A 21,313-nucleotide genomic window follows, 5' to 3' on the forward strand; every position below is an offset into this window, starting at 1 on the left:
TGACATATCTTTTTAAGAGGCTTAATGTGGGACTTGGTTTTGGGATTTTGTTCTGTCCATGTAAATGAACATGAAAGGCAAGAAAAGATCATTTAAACTGTCAGATCAACATGTGAGTCACTACTTGATGTGCATCTGAAAGATGGGCTATCATTTGCAAATGTGCTGATAAACAGTTCGAAGCATAATGATGATTTCTAAAACGTGGGTTCAAACATTTGTTAATTTAATGTTTCACACTTCGATTAAGTGAAGGAAGACTTTTGCAGACTTCTTGAAAATTAGGAAGTATCTTTTTACTTGTTTTTTTAATCAATTAAGCTATATTTGGTGCTGACAACAGGATACGTACCCGTAGAAGGCAAACAATGTCCTGAAAATCAAAGCTTCAACTGTTAAATGAGAAGAGAAAGCTTGTATATATTGGGCTCAGCTCCTGCCTTTCAGCTTGTTTTAATGCAGGAATCTGGAAGCATAGGAGGAACTGCAAACTTTAAGGTCCTCCAGTTGATCAACCAGTGAAATCCACAGCCCTAATAATGCCAACCACCACACCAACACACTGTCAGATCACATCAGGCGGCCTTTACTGATGTTCTTGTCAAATAGATCATGATTACAAGGGGCAAGTAGTGGGATAAAGGCCAACTAGTTTATTTGTATAAATATTACCATAACTGACCTTTACTTACATTTTACAATTTTCTCACCTTCATTATATACTGTATGTGATGTAATCTGAATGGAGACATTTCAGTGATCTACTAATGTATGAAATGCAATCTGTGGTTCAGTGTCTTACCCAAGGGTATTTCTCTTCATGGGTAGTCAGAGTCAAGAGTTTAATCACCAAGGGCGACTTCATATACCACCTGAGCCACAGCTGGCTATAGCGTATTGGCCCCATAGCTGATTAGAGAAACCGTTTTTTTTTCCCTTTTCCTTTACCATGTCAGCATGTACCATCATAGGTTAACACCACACGTAGTGCAATATTTTTGTGAAAACTATGATTTGTGCAAGAAGATTTGCCCTTTACTGGATAAATATAGCTTAAAATTAAGAGGGCAGTGTTACACCTGAGTAAGAAATATATCAGTAAAGGGGTTAGGGAGTATACTAAATAGAAAGATGAGAGCGTGCTGATATACGTGATGCTGCTATTGTGGCAGAGGAGGAATCTGTGGTGCCACACACATGTAGAGAGAATGTTAAAAGAAAAACATCAAAATTCTCAGATACTATGAAGATAAGAGTGAAAAGAGGGAGTGAGTGTGTGCTTACAAGTGTACCAGAGCTATTTGTTTGAAGCAAACCTTTCACGTCACAAAGTAAGCTATCTAGAAATCCAAGACATACCTTTGGTTCCACAACAGATGTGGGTGTAAAAGCCCTACCCATGAGACCACCGAGGCAGGCCACGGAGGGGACCCAAGGAAGCCCGAGGCACTGCTCCCAGACACCTCACAAACCCCTTGCCATACAGAGGCACCCACCATACCACTTCAGCGCACTAGAGCAAACCCCGAGAGCCCAGCAAGTTAAGCAATTGCAACGCAACCCTGTCTTTAGCAAAGGAAATACTGGTTCATTTTTGGGCAACTGAGACAAAATGGGCCATTTACCAAAAACATCTCATAATGACTTTTAGCATGATAGAAAAAATAAAAACGCAAGGTAATAAGCTTTGTCCTACAATTTGGAACTTTTAGAGCTGCAACAGCAATGTGACAGTATTGAAAATGACAACATAATGAAGAGAAAGGAAAGTTACACACGGTTCTGTTGTTCATTGCTCACAGTGACATGGTTCAGGGGTTCCAGTCTGAATGCCGCAGCGAGAAATGACCTGCGGTACTTTTCCTTTGTACAGCTTTTAATGACTCAGCAATTCTTTTTAAGAGAGTGACACCCAAAACTCCACAGATATCCAACAGAGCGAGCAAATGTGAGCATTAAAATCTGGTACAATCCATTCTTATCTACCTCATAATTTACAGAACCCATCGTCTGTAGAATGTCTTAATTTCTTATTTAACGGGTATCTTTAAAATTGAAAAGTGTCTGCCTACATGACTCAAAGATCATTTCACACCTAATCTTGCATTTCCAATTTGTTGTTCTTTTTTGGCATTTTTGAAGATATTTTGCATATCTACAGTGTGTGAAAATTGCCTTTTAGGTTCACATTTCTGTTTGAGAACATGCGTTTGCGCCCGTTCTTATTTGTCCAGAGTTAAAAGCCAATGTGGGAATGTCAGAGAAAAAATCAATGACTCCTGAAACCTTGAAACCACTGCAGGGGCAGCAAAGCGTGAGAGAGACCAAAACGGTTGATACACAAATACACATGAAGGTCTAGTTTATTGATTGGCTCTTTTGTTTTTCACTTAGGGTCACCTTTTATTTTAGTTTAGCAACTCTAAACTATTTGGAAAGAGTGGGGGGGTTTGAAAAAATGACAGAAAGAATGATAAAATAAAAGAAAGCATGTTTTCTGCTATAAATGTTTTTGAAAAAAAAAAATAAAATCATATACACCCTACAGGAAGAGTTCTATTTGAATTGAGAATGGAGGTTGTTTTGGTTTATAGATTGCCATGTTGACCTGAAAATGAATAGTTACTTATCATCATGTGCAAATTTTAAATTGCTGCTAGTGTGATTTGTTCTAATGTTACGATTTAAAGTTGGAGCATCAGCTGGAGCAGCGCTCTGTGTTGTACTTGAATTCATAACGTCAATAAATATTGTAGCATATGGCACCAATAGAGGACATCTGCATTTCATCCATCCAAAGTAAAAAAAAAAGGACTAAAGACCATATTGGTGACTGCAGTAAAAAGTAATAAAGTTTAAGTTTGTATCACTTAAGAACAAGTTGTTTTTTTTTTTAATTCTTTTTACAGTAATAGATATATTGTACTGACAAATGTTGTTAATTGATGAAAGCCTTGAGTAGATCAGGATGTGATTACTATTACTTTGGGTAACGTTAAACAGTTTCAGAGCGGCACATTTACAGTAGGCCAAAGTGGTGCAAAAGGATGTGTTGATCAGAATCAGTTGTTATTTTTAATTAGAAAGATCTGCTCAATGTGCTTAATGTAATTCATTAAATCTTTTTTTTTTTTCTTCTTAAACAAATCAAAGGAAGGCAGGTTTATTATTCCATTATCTGACTCACTGACAACAGGCGGTAGGAAGTGAGTACAAAATGGACAGCGCCAGTCCACCAAAAGGCAAAGGCAAGCACTTACGCTCCTATTCATCCGTAATTACACCATAAATGTAATTAATGATCATATATGTGATTACAAATATAACTGACCCCAACCCTGATTGGGACTAGTTGGGAGTCTGAAGAAGTCGCTTAATAAGAAGTGAAGCATCTTTAAGTCCAGTTGCCTTGACTAAACTATTAAAATATTTATTGTGGAAGCTTGACAGACAGTGTTTTTGATGTAGTCTGAACACTTATTTCCTGTCCATTAGCATAACGTAAAGCTGCTCGTGCTGTTTTCTACATGTTGAAAACAGTGCTCAGAAAAGTGTAAAAAAAGAACTAATTCTACAATCTAATCCAATAATAGAGCATAAAGCCTCCTGGCTGGAAATCTGTTGCCCTGAATATGGATATACAGTATCTGTTTGCGTCTGTCCTTGAACCTCTGCAAGGTCGTCTCTAAAGACTTTACTCGACTGTTGCTGGCATATATAGAGTGGGCGAGAGAGTTACTCCCCCATTGTTCCCTCTCTCCATCTTCACATTTCTGTATTAAATACATAAAAAAGACTTCAAACATGCTGGGAAAGCATTTTTCACAGTATTCAAATTAATTTTCAAGGTCAGACATGAAAAGGTAAGTGTAGTGTTTGTGTGTGTGTGTGTGTGTGTGCACTCCAGTCCTTTTTCTTTACTCTCAATTTACTGTGTGAGTAAAAATGTAGGCGCACACCAGCATTTACAGATAAGCTGAAATTGCTTTTAGATATTCAGTGTCGTTTATTATGCATGACATTGTTGGTTTAAGAAGGTATTGCAACAACCATGTTTAATGTCTGGCACGGCAGATTACCGGTAGTTTTTGAACAGGAAGGGAAACCGATGTCAAAATAACACTTCCAAAGTTAATGATGCATGTTTTCACTGAGATCATCAAAATGAAAAAATGATAAATTTAATATTGAAATACTGTTGTATTTGTATTGCCTTCTTCATGTTTGAGGCAGCACACTTCTTTTGACAAAAAAAATATAAATAATATAAAACTTAATTTAAATTTGTATATCTAATTTAATGATTGTATAGGGATAATATGATATGAGCCAAACCTAAACGAGCCTAAAGTTACTGGTCTTTTACAAGTGGTTTTGTCATTTTTGTTCTCATTTACTGGTCTGTTTCAATTGGTACACTTATTTAGTCATTTCAATAAAATGTGTGCAAATACTTTGGCCCCTTATACACGTCACGCCATCTGTTGTCATAATTTTCTTCATGTAAAACGATGTGAATACTTCTCTGGTCACACTTGTGCTATTTTACAATATATTTATTCATGTGTCATTTGTAATTCCATTTTATATTCTACTAAAGCGCATACACAAGCATGTTCAATTTGTGCTGAGAATGTATTTTTTCCAATTATGGTTCACTGATTACCTAAATAGAGTATATAAATCAGCATATTATACACCTAAACTTGCTGAGTTTACTTGTGCTATACCTGAATATTGATGTGGTGCTGAGTCAGAATGAGCCATCAATTCACTGTCAAGATTTAGAGGAGGTGAAAGCTTGGAGGATATTAGTTTTCTCATTGGAGCCTTTATTTGCTTTCCTGTGATAGGTTCAATGACAGAAAGCTTAACAGTAAAAATGATTTATAATGCATGGAGACAGTCTTTATTTCCCACAGGAATTGAAAGATACAGTGGAGTTAGTCTCTGCTCAGGAAACCATCAGACATCTGCATTGACAGAAGCTTAAGGTCAATTCACCGTTGGGTGCAAGAAGACCAAGCATCAGCAAAGCGAGTTAGGGTGTTAATGCAGAACAGGACAGAAGTGTGGAATCCAAATACACACAAGGAAGTAGGGAATTGAACCCGGGTGCAACTTGTTTTGGTGTCAAGGGGGATCTTTGGCTTTACACATGCTTTTAAAGTGAATCACCAGGTATTTGGTAGTTATGAACCTTTAACATTACTGCCACACTTCATGTTTGTAACAGCAAAGAAGTAGTAAAGAATGTTATGGAGGTGGAATCATTTTTGAGCTACTGTAGTTTGAACAAGTAGCAGTAAAAAAAAAAAATTAGTTTCCTACTCAATTAAAAACAGTTTTTCTTTAGGTAAAGATTATAGGTATAGGTATAGATATTATATTTGCTATAACCCCCCCCAATATTCCTTTTTTAGGTAGAAAAAAGATAATATAAGTGTACGCCAGAAGACACTCGTGAAAGAGATAACACAGATCATGTACCACAGAACACAAATTACATCCAATGCCAAGATCCTCCTTACCAGCCAGGTATCAGGTGCCATTGTCTTTACCTTAATTCTATGGTTCTGTGGCGTGTGTGGGTTTGTTTGATGTTTGTTGGGGTTTCTTGTGGACTGTTTGTGTGGGATACTTTTTATTCATTGTAAGTTTTAATGCTGTAAAGCACTTGGTTTATATTTTAGCTATGAAAAGTGCAGTAAATAAAGTTTGATTGATTTGAAATGAATACAAATATAGATCTAATACTTTTAATGACACTTAAACTGAATGGTTTATGATTCCTTGTTGAAAATGATTGGACAGTTCTCCTGGCTTCTTGGTCTATTTAGACATCAAACTATAGTTGATGTATCCAGGTGTATTATACACATTTTGGGGGCAAGTACCTTAATTTAATGTAAAATAGCAGTACACTTAGTAAGCAGTTAAAAAATAATATAATCTGCACATGGAGTCATAGTTACTCCAAGCCACAGATGTTTGGATGAACAGTACCAAATGACTTAAACCATGCCCAGTCAATGATCTGATGGCACGACCTCCAGGAGGACTTTGAGCGGATATGACAGAAAGCCTTGAGGCCAGGTTGGATGTTGACATGTGCAACCTTCAGCTCGTATCACCGTCAGGCATGTGACATGCGTCTCTTAAAGCTTATCTTACACATAAGAACTGTCAAGTACGGTTGACTACATCCTCTCTCCCTTTCTCTCTCATCTTGTCACATCTTCAATCTCTCACTGTAAGCTGATCAAATGGAGGATCTTTTTTGAAGTGCACAACTCAGTAGTGGAGAAATGGCTGAACTTAAGGAAAATATTCACACAGATATTATAGTATGATTGTGTATCTTACCTTGACCTCCAGAGGTTTTGTTGTTGCCAGCAGCGGCTCCGGATCCTTGTCTCTGTGGAGCAAAACCCACAATATAGAAGCGTTAGTCCGCCATATTTATTCCCTGATGTCATCAAATCTAAATGAGCTCACAACATGCCATGGTTTTGTACCCTTCACTAATGAAGCCTGGTCCTCATGATTCTTTTGACATTAACTTGAGGCAAAGCTAGTGTGCTCTCTCCCAGGCTCCTTGGATACTTTTCAACCAGTTCTTAGAGTTTGAGCACTTGGACTGAGGCAAGGAGACCTGCAGGGTGAAGATTCTCTGCCAATAAAAAAGGCCCTAAAGCAACTTCCTGCTAGACCAGGAGTGACATATTATAACTCAATGTGTTGCTAACTAAGATGCAGTAGCAAAGTGATGCTGTGTTAATGTGCACTACAGTCTGTGTGTTAGTTTGTGCTCATTTCAGAACTAGAACTAGTCCAAAGCTACTACACAGCTCGTACAATCTATAGAACAGAGGCCATCTTATTGTCATCTCTGCAGAAACTCTGATAACGATCAAGTGGGTGACAGGTGAGGTGGAACACTGATTATTATTTAGTCATGGCTGCTGTTAGCATCAAGGACAGTCAATAATGCTAGAAGTTTAACAATTAAAGAGCAGAGCAGAACAGAAGAAACCCAAACAGCAGCTCAAAACCTAGACACTCTTCAAAAACAGCACACTTTAAACACTAAAGCTAATGTGCAATAACACCTGAAGAGAGGATTACTCAATGCTCACAAACACACACACACATGCACACACACGTGTGTCAGTAATTTTGACGAACTGCAATTTCTTCTTTGTCGTCTTAGTAATTAAATTGACTTTGATTTAAACCTCAAAGGTGGCTATTGCACATCAGGAAGATTCTTAAGGTATTCTGTCTGATCCTTATTTACTGCCATGCTTCACATCTGTAACATGAAAATAGTTTAATAGTAGTAGTTTATCAAGTGTTTTTTTTTTTTTTTTTTTTTTTTTTGAGGGGTTGGTTTATTGTGTTAGTTCCTCAGCCTTTTTTGTCTATGTTGCTGCTTTAATTTAACTTGATTCGCTATTTAGAGACCAAAAAATGGATTGTGGACAGCTGGTCAAAAGTAAATATGTACCAAATGTCTCTCGTGTTGGAATTTTCTTTTGACAGGCATGCTGTGAAATGTACGTTGCACAGAAAAATGTATAGATTTATATTTAAATAAAAGATTACAGTACATATGTGTGTTCTCAACAGTTATTTTAAACAAACTAAATTTGGTTGGTTGAATCCTAAAATAATAGTGGGTCACAATTTAATGACCCGTGGCAAAATGTGGGTCTCGGGTGAGACCCATTGAGAACCCCTGATCTAGAGGGTTTCATAATTCACAATTTACTTTTTAAATTCAGTTTGATATGACTTGGTATTGGATTCAGGCATCAAACATCACACCCAGCACATCTCATCAAAGGCAACTAAAATTGTTTAGTTTTTGTTGTATTTCTAGTTTTTACAGTCTAGTTTTTACATTCGTCAAGGAAGTCCCATTACTTTACTTTAGTAGACATGTTCACCATTTAAGGATGATAACAGGGAAGTCAATGTTGGATTGTTTGCTCTTGAATGGTCTTAAACAACATGCATTCAGGTTACATTACCAAAAATAAAGAGCATGCCTAAGTCTAAAGGTATTGAAACGTGCTGGAATGCTAATATACGGGGAGGTTCTGTTCTTACTTTGTATTTAAATTATTTTAGCCTTTAATGTGTGAAATGAAATGCAGTCACCCAAGAGCTGTGGATTAGAGCAGATATAAACCGGATAGCATCAAATGATCCTCCGGTTTGATACTCATCCATATCAACACATGCTAATTAATTCAGTGCTGGCTCTCCCTGTGCTACGGGACCCCCCTCGGTGGCCCATTTATCTTTAAAGCTACCACCAGTGTCCATTCAGGGAACAACTTTAATACAATAATAATACAATACAAATATTGAAGATATAGGTACATTTCACAAATGCAGGCACCTGAAAACTCCAGTGGAACTTCCCACAAATCAACGAGTAAAGTACAATTAAATAAAGTTGCTGATACAGTATGTGATTACAGGGGTATTTTCATTTGAATCAACAAACAGTGGAGGGATGCTTCATTGGCTCATATTGGTGCTTTTTTTTTTTTCATTAAAAACTTCCACTTTCACTTCCACTTAAATAGTGCTGCTTATGCACACTGTCAGATTCTTTCTCAGGATGAGCTTGCATGTGTCCCCCAGGCTGGACGGTGTGACAGCGTACCACTATGTAGTGAGAAGCAAGGGATGAGGTGAGGAGAGTGGGATCAATACCCATTCTGAGCAGTTCAGATGTACTTTACAACTATTGGCAATGTGAAGATAAATAACCTGAATCAACTGTCTGACTGCTTCATCTACTTTGCAGAGGGAGAAAACAAACAAAAATGTAAACACTTTCTTTTTTGCTGACACAGCATTATAATTCACATTATTTTTTTGGATATTGATATTCAAAAAAAAATATTCAAAATGAATGAAATTGCTGCTTTTTCACTGAATGAACTTTTATAATCAGTACCCAGATCTACTAGTCCATGTGTCAACATGTTGCTAAGCCAATAGTAGCTTCTAATAGAGGGGTGACTCTATTAGAAGTATTAGTAGTGAGTCTGAACATGTATGTGTGACACTACAACATAAACATAACAACATAAAGTGCTCAGAGTCCAAAAAAGGCAGTGGGTAAAGCAAGTGTTAATTTACAAGCTTATTTTTCTGGTACGTTAAAGGTACACCGCGGACTTTGTGACCTAAAGAGTTGACCCATATGAGTTATTTTAAATGATTCCACAGGCCATTATACAGCGCTTGACAGTATCAATACTCCGCCCGTGTAAGTTCGGAGAGACGGACCGTCTTTGGCCAGGTCATGTGACCTGGAGAATGTATCACGTTTACGGGCATACAGGCTCGGATAAACTCATTGGGCCCAGCAAAGGGGGCCAACGAATGCTACTTTCACTACAAATGATTAGCCCACGGGTTGAAAAGTTTCTCATTTGGTCATGTGTCACAAGGGTTTCGCTGAAGAGTCAAGACGGCGTAGTGTTGTGTTTCCTCCTATCCAAGCCTCGCTCACTCTGCATTATTAATACAATGTTTTCAATAAAGTTCAAACAGCGTGTGCTGTGCTTTGATGCTGGGGAGAGAGTGAAAAGCATCATCACTCACTCAGAGCACAACACATTCACTCCTTTTGGGATGAACTTTCTAATTTAAGCCAAGTCTTTGATACGGTTCTGCTTTAATTAAACAGTGTAGGATACAGTATGTGCATTAATCACTGCAGGTAACCTGTCACAACGATGTCCCTTCTCTTTTTTGTGCGTTTGTCATGACAAACCTGAAGTGATACAGAGTCTTAAATCATTTCAAAGTGCTTCATATGGAGGTGAGAAAGTAACACCACTTTATTCCTGCCCTAACTCTTACTAAGCAGAGGACAGTATAATTATTAAGTTCCTTCAGTTTCTTTCTAGAAACACTTTGTTATAATTATGAAAATAATTGGTAACTGCATTGGAGCTGTTGTCCCTAAAGTTGGTTTTACGTGCACAGTCTACAAACGGAACTAGTACAATTATCAAGTGATCATTTAAAAAGTATCTGTTGAGATGATTGGTTTTGTGTCAAATCCAGAATAATGATTTATATCCCCTGAAAAAGTTTGTAGATTTATTGCTTTTTTCATTTTATTATTATTTTTTTTTATTTATAAGCGCTAAAAAGACACTCATTTATCATCAAAAGTCACTCAGATTTGAATGCTGGATTCCTGTCAAGCATCACAATCCACGACAGGAATTATTTGGCTGATTGGCTGTTGGTGTTTGACTTTTTATTTTTTTTGCTGTATTTTAAAATGTTTATGGGCCATTCGATGAACTGTCTGCACACTGTTATCTGCTGCCTCGAGACTACAGATGAAAAGCTATCCTTGGTCTGTGCAATACATTTATTGTGCAATGTCCCTGTCAAATACATAAATGAATTAATTATGAAATAAATTAATCAATAAATCAATAAATACATGAATTAATTAATACGTTAATAAATAAAAATAATCCCATACATAGTCATTCTTCAAGTGCCGGCTTGAAAATACAAGAAATATTTAATTAAACTACAAAATGTAATGTTAAGATAAACATATTAATTAAAGACTCTCAGTGAAAGCATGATTGAGGGCTTTTAGTTTAATTTGAGGCAACATTAAAAAACGTTGACATTGACAGAGGTGAAAGTAATGGATTACAAGTACTCATGTTACTGTAATTGAGTTGCTTTTATGGATACTTGTACTTTTTGAGTATATTTCTAAATCAGTCATTTGACTTGTACTTAAGTACGTTTTAAAAGAAGTAAAGTAATTTGTTACATTTCTGCATCCAACCGCAACTGAGTATTATATTTTTTTTGTTGTTGTATTAAAATGATCAACGGACATTGTGAAGCTACAAAAAAAATGAAATGACCGAATAACAATCAAATGCATCACATCGTAGCCGATATAATAAAAAATAATTGTACATTTTGACAAACCTTTTATTTTATATAGAAAGATGCTTTTGAAAGTAAGTTAAGTTTTAATTGTGCAAGATTTGATCTCTTCCTTTTTAAGTTTATAAATGAGATGTTTACTGTTGCAAGGGAAACGTGGCAAGATTTATTACCAAAATGAAACGTGGGGGGTGAAATTAACTATGAAGTAACACTACTTCCACTTGAGTATAGGATATATCAGTACTCTTTACACCTCTGGACAGTGGGACTTTAAAAAAATATTTAATTGACCCAATAGACTCAACATTAGTGTAACCAAGCACTACTCTGCCAACACTGACAATATACTGTATTCATTACAGGTTTAATGGGGCTTAACCACTCACAAAAAATTCAAGACAAAGTTTGAGGTCATTGTGTTTATGGCTTGGTGGTTTAACTCGGTACCGAGGTGATGAGAAAGTAAAATACTCCCGAGGGCAAGTGAGAGAGGGGAGAAATCTTTATGGACAAGTGTGGTTACTGAAAGGAAACGCTGGCTCATTTAAGTCTGCAGAGTCAGTCTTTTTTCACTAATCAGTGTTACCTGTAGAATGAATACAAGTTAAAAAAAAAAAAAAAAAGCAAATGAACTGATGTTAAAAAGGAAGACTGAGAGTCAAAGGAGATGCAAAAGAGATGCCAATTAGTTACTTTAAGTGTGTGTGCTGTTGTTTTCCTTGAAGGAAACCACACATGTGTGCATTTTACAACAGGAGCTAACTGCATTAATATCTATAGTGGCTACATCCGAATGTGTGCCTGCAGGCTTTGAATTACTATAGGAGCCAGACAAACATACATACACACAGATGCGCACACAGCCGCTGACACACAGGGTGATTCAAGCAGAATAACAGAAAATCCAGAAGCATACAGTGTAAGCACATTGCACATCTGACGAATGTAAATATGTTTTATCTCCCATTCTTAGCAATAATTGGTGGGACATAGAGGAGATTGTCACTGAGAAGCATGAAAAACCACTTTCTTTTGTATTGGTTTTTTTTTACCCCATTTCAGCACATTTATACCCTGAATATATTAGCTTTGTTGACCCTTTTGTGGGCCCTATTTTGGCGATAGGCAGGGAGACGTCGCCTTCCTTGATGTAATGAGCCCAGACTGTTAGAAAGACTCATTTGATTCCCATTGGATTCTTTTTTTATTACTATTATTTTTGGTCAAATTTGGCATATGGTAAGCCTACATTATGAAACATTAGTTGGACTTTAGGCCTATTTACAGATGGCAACTGTAACTTTCTTTAAATTGAGGCGACCAACACTTTATATACCAAGCAGAAAGCACCAATAGGAACATTAGGTTATTTGCATAACCCCGGTTCTATGAGTAATATGAGTAAGATGTCTCACTATGGGATATACGCCTCCCAGTCATAACACAGAAGCCCTTTTTCATAAAGCCAACCTGATTGGCTGATGAAATGTATTAATCCGTGACAGGTTGTCCCACCTACTGTAAATAGAGTGGCCAGAGAATACATTGGCATTCAATAAGCAAACCTCTTCTCACTCAGGCAGTGAGAAGGGTTGTCTTTGTGAGACATCCCACTCATATTACTCATAGAGCCAGGGCTATGTAAATAACCAGAATATCTATTTCATAACATTCGTTTCAATGTCTCACTATGGGATATTGTAGCTCCCGTATTGCAGACAAGCTTATCGCATGCTACACCAGCTTATCGCATGCTACACCAGCACCATACCGGGCAGCACCATACCGATCAGGAAAGGAGAACCGCCCGTGCCACACACAGAGCGTAGACATCCAGATGGTAAAACCGGACAAAAGTGAGGGGCGAGGACCAACTCACCACCGCACAAATATCCTGAACAGACACTCTCCTGAACAAGGCCCAGAAAGTAGCTAAACCCTGAGTCGAATGAACACGCAAGCCCTCAGGCGGCTGCAGACTCTGACTCGTATAAGCCAAAATAATCGCCTCCACTACCCAGTGTGACAGGCGTCGCTTAGTAACAGGCTTCCCCTTATGGGGCGGAGCCCAAGGGACGAAGAGCTGATCGCTTACCGTGAAACTCGCAGTCATATCCACATACGCACGCACAGCGCATACAGGACACAACTGATGAGGTCCCTGCTCACCTGTGAGGCAAGGAAAGCCGTGAGGTCAATTGGAGAAGATGAGCCCAACACCTTCGGCACAAAGCCAGCTGGATTGGGCCTGAATATCATCCTCGCATTGCCACGATTGAACTGAACACACGATGAGTGCACTGACACTGCATGGATGTCACTGACATGCTTAGCTGATGCTAAAGCCAGTAGCAACTCCGCCTTCAGGGACACAAACTTCAAGTTTGCACGTCCCATTGGTTCAAAAGAAGGGCGCTTAAGACCCTCCAGAACCACAACCAAGTCCCACGGCGGCACCAGCAGCCTGGACACATGGAGGAGCCTGGTGCTCCTTTCATAAAACAAACAATCAGCAGATGCTGACTTGCCATTTCATCCTCAAAACCCACATGACAGGCAGCGATAGCATGCATGTTTTCTTTTGAGGCAAACAGGTCCATCTCGGCCTGTGCGTAACGGGCCCATATCTGTTCCTCCTAGTGGAGCATCCACCCCACGTAACATTAAGGGCCCCTGGGATGTGCGTCGCCCTCAACGAGAGGAGGCAACCACAACCCCCCAGGATCAGCCTGCGTGCTAGCAGGTGCAACTGACGGCAGCGTAATCCTCCCATCCGTTGATCTACGCTATCGTGGTTGTATTGTCTGTCCTCAACACGACGTGGTGGCCCGTGAGGAACGGAAGGAAACGCCTCAGCAAAAGAAAACACAGCTGAGAGCTCTGGGCGCTGGAGGTTTTTCACACATCCCAGCTACCCCTCATAGATCGCCCCCCATGCACCACGCCCCAGCCCGTCAGGCTGACGTCCGTGGTGACCACCTCTCTGGACGCAATGATACCCATAGGCACCCCTTATGTCAGGAAAAGCAGGGCACGCAAGTGGTGCAGAGCCCCACATACTCAGGTGCGATCGACATCCCCCGTGCGTCCTCATGATATGGTCAAATGTGTGTGTGTGTGTGTGTGTGTGTACGTGCGTTTGGGCGCTTTTAGAGGGGCAACAGCCGAGCCTCCATTGAAAATGTCCATTCCTCCCTAGGGGATTTTGAGTGCTCCGGTCGAAAGCGGCGCCGCTTTGTAAACCTTCTCAGTCAGGGCTGGCTGGAGATGGAGTGTGCCGCGAAGAGTGGCTCTACTGAAGGCAAGCAGAGGAGACCCAGGCTCTCCATCGCCTCGCAGCTGAGGAATGAGACACCGAGCTCCTGCTGCAGAGGAGCTCTATTTTCTCCACCTACTCTACTTATAGTTGGAGGGATTACCTGTTCCGGATTAATACATTTCATCATCCAATCAGGTTGGCTTTACGAGAAAGGGTTTCTGGGATAGGACACAGAGGCGTATATCCCATAGTGAGACATCAAAATGAATGTTATGAAATAGAATAGTTGTTTCTCCACACTAATCAGACTGGTGGAGGGTTAAGGGTTAGTGTTTTGGTTTTGGTTAAATCCTTTTAATGTCTTTTCACTGATACGGTGAATTTTACACAGAGATGTTTGAATGAAGCGTCTTGCATAAAAACAGAACAACAATGTCCATGATGATAAAGTATTTAAACTGCCAATCCTTGCAAATGGAAGATGTTTCAGGACAAAGTTTTCTAGTACATCATCAGCGAACATGTTTAAACCTCTTATAGAAAAGAAAACACAAATCTTACACTAGAGCCTATATGTGACATCCCGGGTCGTGGATCCCTTTTTTTTTTGGCTTTATAGGTGAACGACCGGGATGATTGATGCAAATGTTGGACAGTATACTCCTTACATATTACTTCCTTTTATTTGCTTTCAATGTGCGTGCTGGTTCAGCTGTTTTTTCCCTGCCCTGTTCAGTGCAGTCTCAGCTCACCCACTGCCTTTGTCAGCCATATTATTGTTTATAGTCAGAGTAACTTTCTTTACATAATATTTTCTAGCCTTGTTTGCTTCCTGGAGTACCTTGGGCTTTTCTCTATGCGCCCTTTTCCACTGCCTCATAACATAAAGTCCTGAGGGTGAAGGCATTCAAAATAATAATAAATAGTTTATTATTTACCCAAAGGTAAATAAACCGGGGCATTTAGTCGAGAGAGACTCTTTTCTTCAACAGTGGTGATAAGATAGAAGCAACTAAATCAGTTGTCGCGGCAAATATAATTGCCATAACACAGTGCTTCTCAAACTTTATTGCCCCATGTACGCCTTAGCCTTTATTTCTTATCACAAGTACCCCTTAGCTCATGCTATACATTATTTATTTGTGTCTGCAGTCTTAAATGTGTCTTTTAACTTCACCTTTTGGTGATTTCTAAAGACTTGTGCCAAAAATTATTATTGATGGATTAGAAAAAAGGCTGTTTGCATGTAACTAAGAAAATATAATGTTAAAAAATAAACTGGCAAATGTTTCTGTGTACCTCCTGAGATGTGTACCCCAGGGATACACTTACCCCAGTTTGTGAACCACTGCACTAAACCTACTTCGACCAACCTAACCAACTGAATTATACTTCTGATTAATCCCATTGGTTTTAATCGTCTTTTGAATAATAATCAATTAGCATTTTTTTCATTAAAAATCAAGAGAAAGTCTCCTATTACTGTAAACAAGTACCATGCAGTGCTAGTATGTTGCTGTGTCACCATTTGTCATAAATCTCCACTTTCAATTGAATAATTAACATATTTTAGGTATGGTATTGTTTGTACTGATTTGTGTTTACTGTATGTGTAAGTGTAAATTAATCATAACGTTGCTCTTTGAAAAAGAATATGTACCAAATTTCCCAAAATGTAGCAGCTTTCTCCTCCTCTGTTATCAGTCATCTCAGTGGGTGTCTGTGTGTGCTCATTAGTGCGTGCGTGCATGCGTGCATGTGTGTGTGTGTGTGTGTGTGCGTGTGTGTGTGTGTGTGTGTGTGTGTGATTTCCATTGGCAGTTGCATAAACCATAATGTCAAATAGGCCGCAGGGCATACTGAAGCATTTCCAAATCAGTGCTGGGTCAATAACTCCACACTGCAGATTTTTGGGATTGTGGTTTGTTAGGCAGCCAGTGTGTGTAGAGGACGATAGTGGGGTTGATGTTGTTATTCACCACGAAATGTTTTAATCTATTCAGTTTTGTCGTGTTTTCTGCCAATGCAAAGCATATATGGAAAATATAATGTGTTCAGTTTGTCCAACTAGAAACCATTAAAAAAATTCCCCTAGCATCACGCTGTCAACCTGCACATTATTTACAAAGAATCTATTTTTTTTATTTTTATTGTTAAGTAAAAGCATGCTGTTTGAGACGCAGAGGAGTGACATTAAATGGCCCATGTTATGCTAAATCAACTTTTCTGTGCTTTAAACATCATAAAAGTGCTATATAGGCTTCATACACATGCCCAAAGTGTTTTTTTCATTGATTCCCTAAATCATTAGTTAGAGGGTGATTTGCTCCTTTCTTACTGCAGGGTGAGCCCAAACACCTCGCTCCAATTTGGTGACGCGTTCCCACTTTGATGGCAAATTTGAAGCGGCACTGAGCTGGAGAAGCCACACCTCCAGGAAGCTCTCTACTGTGATTGACATGTAAACATACACGCCCACAAAGGTGAGAATTTCAGCGTCTTTTGCACAGTGCTATGTATGTATTTTCTACAGTCCATGTATGTATCGGTGAACGCCCCGCCCCCACTCACTGTCTCATATTTATAAAGCAGCATGAGCTCAGCTACGGAGTGGGTGTGAGGAGGGCGGGCCGTCCTCTGGCGGGGAGGAGGAAATCAGTGTCCCGTCTATAGACACGCCCACTCATGAATATGCATAAGTAGGCCGCAAATCAGCCTGTTGGTGTAGAGTTGCTCAGAAAGTGACTTTTCAGAGGCTAAAACTCTGGAAAACAGGCGAGTTTGGGAAAATAAACCTCAAATACTATGTTTTTGGAGATCGGTGAAAAATAGCATAATATGGGACCCTTAACAAAACACATTGTCACACATATAGCCTATCTAAATTAAAAATAAAGTTTAACATCTAGCACAAAGTAATGGGAAATTACAGGCACACACATACAGTCCAAGGCCTTATTAAAACACCTTGCAAAAAATTGCTCAATAGGTAGAATCTGGAATCATTTCGATAAGACTTTACTTTCCCAGCAGATTTACCTACTGGAGCTTTATTTTTACATTGGTAAACAAAGCACCAATCATCAAGTTGAGATCATCTCCTTCTTTGCTTGTCAAATATAACAGCAGTGAAAAATACATTGACGTGTTAGCAGATATTACTAGATTTATAATAGGCAAAGAGGATGTTAGAAATGATAACCCAAACTTGCTTGCTCTCACTTTAAACCAATCAAATGTGAGTGTTTTTCTTTATTTGCTGTCTTGGTTATGTAGGATAATTGTTAAAATGAGAGCAAAAAACAAGCCACCAGCATCACACTACAAAGTAACAAGACGTACTTGTTTCCTCCTTATTTACGGTAAATGCATCAAAGACATTTTGCTTTACAGTTATAAACTTGGCTTTTATAATGTGCTCTATTACAAGACAGTGTCCCAGAAATTCCAGCCAGCACTATAAATAACTTCCAGGATAAGAAACCATTTGTTTTGATCTTAATACAGTGATTTCCACCAGAAAAAATATGGACGATGAGCTAAATAGAACTAGGAAGAAGACATCACAAGTTCACAACCCTTCTTCAAACTGATTCTTCACACTCCCCATCTGTTACCCAACTTAATGAGCCTTGAAATTGGGGAGATTACATTTTTTCTGTTTCTTTCATTAGCCTGGGAGTTGTCAATCTCAGGAGACCGGTATGGAGGAAACTGTGGTGATGAAAGGAGCAAATAACTAACCAGCAAGCCGGTAAATAAATGAAGTCGTTTCATGAGCTCAGCTAAAGAGGTGTGTGATATATGAAAACAATCATTTCATGATTTTTCTTTGTAAAATCACAATCTCGGTTTTATTAACAAAAAAAATTTGTTCAGATCATTTAGACTATTTTCAAGTTATTTACCAATAAAACAAACCAATTCACCTACTTAAAATAATCACCCTAAGTGGAAAAAAAGAGATAAAAGATCATTTAAGTCAGGGTACTTTAAAAAATAATCTTCAGATTTGTGTAAGCAATTTATCAAACTGGTTTCAAGTACAATTAACATCAAACAAAAATGCTGACATGCAAAACTTCAAGTTATTTTAGTCACACAGTCTTTTTACTTTGTTTAACTAAAGTGGTGTAGCATTAGCATTAGCAACACATGCTACATAACAAGGCATTATATCAGTCTAGTGATTCCCATTAGTTTCTGAGGTAACACACTCATGTTAATAAAATCCAACCTTAAGCAGTGTTTGAACCCCTCATTTCCCACAGTTTAGACAATAATATCATTTACAAGATAAAACATTACTGCTTTGATTACATTAGGCCTGATGGGTGATATGGACCAATATTCATATCTCGATATTTTTCTCTACATATTGATAGGCAATTAAGACTTCATTTATTTTTAAATTTTTCCAATATAGTTTTACATGAAAACCAATAATGGGTCAAAGTCAGTGGAGAAAAATGCCACAAAGACCCTTTTATTAATCACGAGTCAGTTTTGGCTTTTTCATTAAGGCTGAAATGTGTGATTAAATTATGCAGTGTTCTTATTTCTGGGAAGCTCTGAGTTGCTGAAAGTAGTTTTTAAATGATTCATTTAGTTTTGAGTAACCCTATTATTTCATATTGATTTTTTTGTTTTTTAATGTGAACATGTGGGCCGCTGTGTCAATTTTTTTTTAATAACATTATTGCAATTGACACAGTCGCCTGCTGTGCTCTCATTAGATCAAACAGTTAAAGTGGGTGTCAGAACGGTGTTGTCGCTATCCGTGGTGCTGAACTTTGAATGTGTGTTGTTTTATTATTAGGGGCCAAGTAGCCAAAGGTTTTTTGTTGTTCTCTTGGCTTGTTAGACTTCATGTTTCTGCTGATCTTTTATGTATGCTTTGGCTTTATTCGCCGTAGTGTCATGAAAGGCCAGAGCCCTCAAGCCTGAGATAGCTGCAGCTAGTGCAATGTCAGGGTAACCTGTTGTTTCCATTAAAACTAAGCTCCTTCAAGCTAAAAATACGAGGACTACATGAAATCACGCAAGCACTCGCTACATCCGCAGGTGACCCAGAAAATGCGGCTTTTGTGGGTCAGGCAGCAAGAGAGCAGCATCGCAAATGAGCTGAGAGGAGCAAGGTGATCAAATTAAGAGCCTAATTATGTGAAATGATGACTATCTTCTGTCCCATGAGACCCCACTGGATCAAAGTACTTTACGGTGTTTGATGTATGATGGATCAGTCCATGGTGTCAGCACTATCCACAAATAAATAAATAAATAAACCCTCTCCGTGATGGGTAGATTTGAACCTACACACATTTCTACCATTATTGCTCAGTAATGAGAATCAAAGAAATGTGGTGGATGCGTATCAAGCATAAGTGGAATGGAAAAATAATTAAAGGACACTGTTTATTTGTTTTTTGGTTGTTGTTTTTTACTCCTGGCAGCGTGCTCTGTCCGAGTTCCCAGACACACTCAGACACTATTAATGATTTAAGCAAAAAAAAAATAGGCCACAAACAATTGAAACAGAACGAAAATATGGGCAAACTGTATTTTTTCATCCACTTATTAAGTTCTCTGCAGAGTCGCTGATCTCCAGAAGTAACAGCAGAAAGCACTGATGAAGGTTTATCAGCATGTGGGATATAAATACAAATGAATCAGTAAATAAAACGTTTCTGCCCCCATTGTCCACTATAAAGAAGATGGCTGTTAACCATCATCAAAGTAGGGGCTTGCTTTCCAAATGTTATAATATTTTAATTGCAGCCTCAAAAGAGAGTTTTCACATTTACAAGCCTGGAGATTTGATATGGAAAAGACATTTCAGAAGAGGAGTGGAATAACTCCTGTTTACTCGCACAAAAACAAACTAACAACACAAGATTCCGATTAGTTCAGCACAAGTGGTTGTTTAGAACCTATATCACACCAGTGAAACTCCATCATTTCAACCCTAATATTCCTGATGACTGTGTCAAATGTGGTGAAGAAAAGGCAGCACTTTATCATTGTATGTGGCAGTGTGAGGAACTGCAAATCATCTTTTGGAAGCAAATGTATACGGCCGTTTTGGATTTGATTGAATGCAAAATGCCCATTGATGGTAAACTCTGTGTACTGCACATTTTTACAAATAGCTTCAAATGCAATACAAAGAACAAGAAACTTGTCAATTTTTGCCTGGTGCAAACGAAATGGACGGACACAGAAAGACCTGGAGTGAAACAGTGGATTACACTAATGTCCAGTAACTTGGTGCTGGAGAAACTGACTTATATGGCCAAACTTTAAATGACATTAAAGACATTTGGTTGCCCTTTTTACGCCTTGTAAAAGACTTTGATTTGTAGAAAGTAATTTTGTTGTAATTGAGTGAAGGGTGGGTTTTAGGGTAGGGCAGGGTTTTTATTTTATTTTATTTTTGTGTTTTTGTATTTGTGTGTGTTTTATATGTTTTGTCCTTAAATTGAAAATCTCAATAAACATATGTGTGAAAATAAAATAATAATAAAACGTTTCTTGGGGGGAGTAAACACTGACAGGAAGCAGCAAACTGAGTGCTCCAACAATCTGCCATCTGCTTTCAGACAAATAATTTTTCCAACTAGTGTTGAAAATTATTATGAATGTCAATGAGGATATGTGTTCATGAGAAGCCTGTTTTAATGGTTAGATATTAAACAGGGTTGCCCTGCTTTAAGTATCCAAACATGGACATGCTCACTAGTTATCTTGCACAGTTTAACATTGGTAAGACAGAAAAAAGAAAAGTGTATATTTTTATATTTCATTTAATTGTCTGATATAGCTCTGAGTTTTACTGCTTCTCTGCAGAAGTTGCTAAACAGTAGAATATGGATCCACTGGGCTTCCCAAAGGCAGGTCAATCCCAAATTAATTAAGTGTTTAGTCGTTGGATGATAGACTTTCACCATCAGCCTGTGATGTATGTCCTCTTGTCAAGCAGGACCATGTTTCAACTCCGACTGCCAACTGCTTGAAACCCTCTCCCTCTGCTGCTGCTGCTGGGGCTCATCTACAGCTATTACCATTAAATCCCAAAAGAGATGCAGTAGTAAC

The 21,313-nt window shown here is 38.4% G+C and overlaps 1 protein-coding gene across 1 annotated transcript in view; it reads right to left on the reverse strand.

The window, feature by feature from the left end:
• Nucleotides 1-21,313, reverse strand: part of LOC114474710 (calmodulin regulator protein PCP4-like) — a 34,672-nt gene that overhangs the window by 2,803 nt on the left and 10,556 nt on the right. Inside the window, exon 2 of the mRNA XM_028465180.1 lies at nt 6,367-6,418. Coding sequence (XP_028320981.1) covers nt 6,367-6,418 — 52 coding nt within the window. The remainder of the gene's footprint in view (nt 1-6,366; nt 6,419-21,313) is intronic.

This window comes from Gouania willdenowi, chromosome 13 (genome assembly GCF_900634775.1).
Source record: "Gouania willdenowi chromosome 13, fGouWil2.1, whole genome shotgun sequence".
Lineage (NCBI taxonomy): Eukaryota > Metazoa > Chordata > Actinopteri > Blenniiformes > Gobiesocidae > Gouania > Gouania willdenowi.